Source organism: Colobus angolensis, unplaced genomic scaffold, assembly GCF_000951035.1.
Source record: "Colobus angolensis palliatus isolate OR3802 unplaced genomic scaffold, Cang.pa_1.0 Scaffold411, whole genome shotgun sequence".
NCBI lineage: Eukaryota > Metazoa > Chordata > Mammalia > Primates > Cercopithecidae > Colobus > Colobus angolensis.
The window spans coordinates 444,295-450,397 of record NW_012117500.1 but is presented as its reverse complement, the minus strand read 5'-3'; the positions used below and the strand labels follow the sequence as shown (position 1 = coordinate 450,397).

General features: G+C 35.9%; 1 protein-coding gene across 4 annotated transcripts in view; it reads right to left on the bottom strand.

Annotated features, from left to right (window-relative positions):
- Positions 1–3,530: 3,530 nt before the first annotated feature.
- Positions 3,531–6,103, bottom strand: part of NEK10 (NIMA-related kinase 10) — a 259,204-nt gene continuing 256,631 nt past the window's right edge. For 3 of the 4 annotated variants that reach the window (XM_011956225.1, XM_011956228.1, XM_011956229.1), the window contains one exon: positions 3,531–3,956. In XM_011956225.1, coding sequence (XP_011811615.1) covers positions 3,908–3,956 — 49 coding nt within the window. In that variant the 3' untranslated portion in view covers positions 3,531–3,907. The remainder of the gene's footprint in view (positions 3,957–6,103) is intronic. The other variant, XM_011956226.1, reaches the window with a different exon arrangement.

The following is a 6,103-nucleotide window of genomic DNA, read 5'->3' as shown; positions in this document are numbered from 1 at the left end:
CGACAGTCATATTTACAAGATGCAATTTACTGTAATGACACATATAAGAATTCCTTTATCACAAAGTTGTTTCCCTGAGACATTTGTGTCTTCCTATCAATATGAAAAACAGCATTCAAGGGTAAGCGTACTGTTAGCAGCACAGTTCAACTGAAAAAATAATCTGCTCAAACCTGTCAATTCTCACTAAAGGATAATTAATACAATCTCAAAGATATAATATAAGTATACATGAAATTCATTTATCACATTTAGTTGTTGAACATGAAGAATTTTGTATTTGGACAGAATTTCACCCAAGGAGTCAATGTCAATATACGGAAGCATTAAGCTTCCCTTATGTTACAGCCCTTCATAGTTGTATCTCCCGGGTGCCAAGAAGCTGTTTCAGATAGATTTCTTTGCCTTTTTATTTAGAATCATAGAAAAAGTAAAAGGCAAATGATAAAAGTTCCTTAAAAAGAAGATTGTCCTGCCTTCAGACAGAAGCTAAAGTCATTTCTAAAGGAACCCAGCATATTGACTGTGCATGATTCCTCACTACTTCAAAAAAAAAGAGAGAAATAGCAATACATACATTTCATAATACATCAAATCAAAAAGAGGAATGTGGGTTCTATGCATATTAATACTGACAAAATTCATTAGCCAATATTACAGTCTTCACACATCTTAAAAATGAGTGGTGATTAATTAATGATATTTCTGGAATTGTACATAACCAGTCCTATATTTGTTTTTGGACATCAAAATTCATAGTATTTAATGAGTCATAGATGATAACTATAGGAAGACCTTAACCTTTAATCAATTATACCATTTGAGTAAATTTCATAACAGTGTTTCTTAATTGTGTTCTGCTTTAGAATGCCGAACCATTCTGTGAACACTGCCTAATGCCACACAAATGTCCACAATAAACAAGCTGCATTTCTCTAGGTGTCTGAAATTCACCCACAAGCAGTGGGTCCAAGTATCCATGTTATTATTCCCTTGAAGTCTCCATTTAAAGACTACATGCCTGGAGGAAGACAAAGTTAACAACAGGCAAGCAAATATTCCTGCTGCAGTCGCTTCCCTGAGAATGAAACATTTTGCTTTTAAAAAGCAAATTAAGGTTTCAAGTACACATAATTCAGAAAGAGCTGGTGGATCGAAACATAATTAACGGAAGCATTTGTGTTTCAAAAGTAATCTGAAAAGACTGATTCATATTCTATTCCCTACAAATATTCAGTTACGGAAATTAGGTGCATTCACAGGGATTTCACTGCACAACAAATCATTAAAAATTATACAAGAGAAAGGGAAAAATAAATAAATGCAATCAAGAAAAGATTAGGAGGTCTATTAAGTTCATGTAACAACTCCTTTGCACTAATAGACAGTTTGGAGAATCAAAACAAAATGATCATTCTTGGTCATGAGGGGAGGTGCTCCATATTTGAGTTAGAAAGGCTTCTGAAAAGTTAACTTCACTGTTGGGATGTGACTTCATGTACAAAACGGTGCTTTTGCCACTGCCTGACTTTCTCTTAGAGACATGGGAAAATGTAGACTCAGTGATTGTGGTAGTTTAGGGAGAATTCAAATACAGCATATTCATACTTTTAGCAAAACAATACATCTATCCACATAGAGTTGATAGGCCTGAAGCTGTTGTTGAAAAGGACAGCTTCTGCTTAACTTTCACGGACTTCTAGCATAATAAATGCCCATTCTTATCACCTAAAAGAGTTACAAGCAATAGCTGGGCACAGTGGCTCACACCTCTAATCCCAGCACTTTGGGAGGCCAAGGTGGGCAGATCACCTGAGGTCAGGAGTTTGAGACCAGCCTGGCCAACATGGTGAAACCCCATCTCTACTAAAAATATAAAAATTAGCTGGGTGTGGTAGCACATGCCTGTAATCCCAGCTACTCGGGAGGCTGAGACAGGAGAATTGCTTGAACCCAGGAGGCAGAGGTTGCAGTAAGCTAAGATCTCACCATTGCACTCCAGCCTGGGCAACAGAGACTCTGTCTAAAAAAAATAAAATAAAATAAAATAAAGAGTTACATGGAAAATAAGCCAACTATATGCACTTTAAAGCACCTTCAAGTAAACCATTTCTCTTCTCTTACCATGGTATGCCTTTTGAATACTATTCTTTCCTAAATTCTGTTTACTATGTATTACCATTTGGGAAAGAACTTGATTTCAAACTCTCACCCCACAATTAGAATTTGTGCCTCTCTAGGCCTGTGCTTCCTGCATGAAGAAGAAATGTGCCCCTTCCATACATTGAAAGATATAAAGAATTATAGTGCAGGTGCAAATTAACTTGGAACAGAAATAAAATTTTGCCTGGGTAAATCAATATCATAGCATTTTTGATTTTGTTTATGAATTTTACATATGGATAATGGGTTTGAAAGCTGAAACTTTCATTACTGTATTTGCATCTATTATCTTACATTACAGTGTATCTGTAATTATTATTTTGGCTTAAAGAAAGATCCACTGACAATCTTCAAAAGCATTAGTGTATGATTAAAGGGAATTTGGATATAATTTAAGTATTTAATTATGCTCATTTAAAAAATAGTGTAGATTTTCATACTATACAGAAAGGTTATAGTCTTTCAAGCACCGTATATATATTGAACTAAAATCGATTCAATCATACTAAAAAAAAAAACAATGTAAACAAAGATGACAGAACTCCATGAAAAGTAAATAAAAAGTATAATTTCAACTTTCAGATTACTAATTATGTAGAATAAATTGCTCTTTAGGTAGCTAGAAGTATAGACAGATTTGGCAATGAGGGCATTTCTTGTCATTACACCAGAGTTTTAAGAAGTTGACTGAAGAGAAGGAGTTTAAGCCCAATGAGAATCTAGTAGATTTTCATCATAATTCTCCCAGCATAAAGGATGATACACAGTTTGGCATTCTGATTTCTCTTTCATTGAGCTGTCTGAATGAGTAAAAAAGGGATTTAACTTATTTTCATTTCAAATTCCCAAACCATTAAAATTCATAAACAATTTAGGTAATTGTAATAAGGAGGGATTTAGGATGAGGAATATTGCATTTTTTTCATAGATTCTATGAACCCTTCAAAGTGCTCTAAAAATACTATAAGTTTGATTAGCAGCAAAGCATTACTCTAATCACCACCTCTATCCTTCCACCCTCATGTATGTACATATACACACACTGTACAGCAATATATTCTATTAGTCTAACTTAAATCCGACAGTTTGACAGTTGCCCCCAGAGGCTGTGCAAGGTTACAAATACTGTCTACACTGTATCACAGTTCAAGACCACCAGCACCCAAGTGGTTAAGCGAGAACCAACCCATCCATTAAAAAAAAATCAATCACATATTTTGAATTTCTTTAAAGATAAAAATGGAGGATACAGTGAATCACCCAATATATTATTCTGAGTCCTGCAACTGTCTTTATCTAAAATATTTTTTACATATGGAAGGCTAGATGCCTTTAAATATACTTTTAGCAATTCTAAGTATCAAATGTGCCTTTGAAAAATATGACAAGTTTTTTTTAATGTTGAGGAAAATTCTGTAAGAGCGTTTTGTTGTTGTTGTTGTTTTTGGGTTTTCCCCCCCACCCCCGCAAAGATGAATTTTGCAACATTTTCTCCCAGCAGCACACTGACAGCTCTGACATCCTGTATATAATGTGTTCTGGCAATGAAGCCCTCAGGCACTGCGGCTGTCATATACTCCAACACAGGACCCCCAGAAAGAAGTCCTGCAGGCCCCATGGCATCTTGGTCTTTTCCACACCCACCCTCTAGCAGCACCCAATCCTTGGGCATCTTGCGATAGTGGCTGAAGTCCAGAACTTGAACTTCACTGAGAAAACCAAGTCCACTCAAAATGCAGCATTTTCATCTTTTGCTTGGGTGATTCTTGGTGCCCCATGGATAGGAATGATACCTATAAGATTCAGAAGTGGAAAGAATTCTCTATAGTTACAAATATTTTAGTTCATACATTCAATTTCAAAAACTGGGGCTCAGGCATAAGAGTAAATAAATCACAGTAAATAAAAAGATGATTATTTTTGTTAGGATGGGAACATTTTTAGAAAGCTGCCTTTGCCTGAAGTCTGGTGCTAACAAGACCTTTCTCAAATTATGAACTCAGTAGGAACTGATAACACTTTGTAGTAGAAAAACAAATACTCATTCAAAGTAGCTTGTATATTTGAATACCTGTGTAGGTTAAAATAACTATTTTACACGCTTATCAGTCAATAGGGGAAATAAAGCAATTCAAGTTGATTCAATGTAGATTTCTTGTATATTGTTATTTCTCAACATATATTTTATTATTAAAAATAAAATATTAATGTAATACTCAAGTATATTCATAAAGATGATATGCTCATCATGTTTATTCATAACTCGGATGATTTTATCCTCACAAACAACAATGATAAAATTAAGGCATATTAAGTTGTATCCTCCTGGTAAGCAAGCTAAATGCTTATGTATGTGAAATGTAATTTATCACACAATCATGCAAATGATCAAAAATAGAGCCTGCTTTGGGAAGAGCTATGAGGCTGGCCAAGGCTTTTTGACCTTCTTTCATTTTCTTTACACAGCTTTCTTGCTTCCAACTCAGTCCTAGCTCCCTTTTTTCCAGAAGCCCAGAAATGAGAAATAGCCCACCTCAGTCAGGTCCTTGCTGCTATTTCTGTTCCAGTTACACTTTCTTTTCCTAATGCAGCATTTTATGCCTGAGACATTCTTCCTAACTGTCCAAGAAGTCTCCTCACGATTTAAACAGTTCCAGAAATCTTCCTCAAATATAGCTAACAGATAGATAATGGCTTTATCCTGAGACATTCAGTCTGAAAATGGCACCTCTCTATTCTCTTCCTTAACTAAATATAAACCCATAATTTAAGCCAAAAATGTACCTTCTCTTGAATTAATCCTTGAGTGAGTCGCTGGCTAGATGATGTGTGTACTATTCAAACTGATAGTCTTAAATTGTAAACTTGAAGAACACAGGAATTATGTATGTAACTTTCTCGGCATGGTGCTTAATTCATTTAAGAACAAATTTTGCAATGATGATGATGACAATGATGACCATGTCAATGAGAACAACAGAGATCTGGGTAGACCGTGGTAAAGGAGTGAAAACAGTGTTCCCCATTTCCAGCCACACAGCTAAAACAGCTTTCCTCAATTGTGTTCATGTAAAGAGTGAGGAAAACACTGAGGTCAACAAACAAGGTCAACAGATTTCTTTCCTATAGTACATCTCAGAGTCTTGAATACAGTAATAGGTGTCAACATTCTCCAAAAACAAAAAATTGTACATTCTGAGTTTCCCAAATATATGTGGCCATGAAACTTTATTTTTCACAGACTATGTATTGACATCTTTGATAATATTGCCCATTCTATGAAACCTATTGGGGAAAAAAATGCAGTCTACTAATTCTAAATACTGATTCTAAATACCTCTACATATGCTGTGACATTTAGCATCCTCCATCCTTTGACTGTGGAAAAAAGCACGACAGTGCCAGATAATCTGATTTGTACTTGGAGTTATATGTTATTTACAGTTTATGGATTATTAGATGCTTCTAATTTAAGCCTGACTTATTTCTTGAGAATTATTTTGGAATACTAGTAAACAAACAGTGGCTTTAGGCACAAACAAGGGTTATTTTTACAAGCAGATTCTGGAGAGTTTTTCTCCCAAGACATGTTCTATCATTGCTATTAGAAGTCAAAAGGGGGTCGGGTGCGGTAGATCACGCCTGTAATCCCAGCACTTTGGGAGGCCGAGGCAGCTGGATCACCTAAGGTCAGGAGTTCAAGACCAGCCTGACCAACATGGAGAAACCCCGTTTCTACTAAAAATACAAAAATTAGCCAGGTCTGGTGGTGGGTGCCTGTAATCCCAGCTACCTGGGAGGCTGAGTCAGGAAAATCGCTTGAACCCAGGAGGTGGAGTTTGTAGCGAGCCGAGATTGCACCATTGCACTGCAGCGCAGCCTGAGCAACAGGGCAAGACTCCATCTGAAGAAAGAAAGAAAAGAAAGAAAAGAAAGAAAG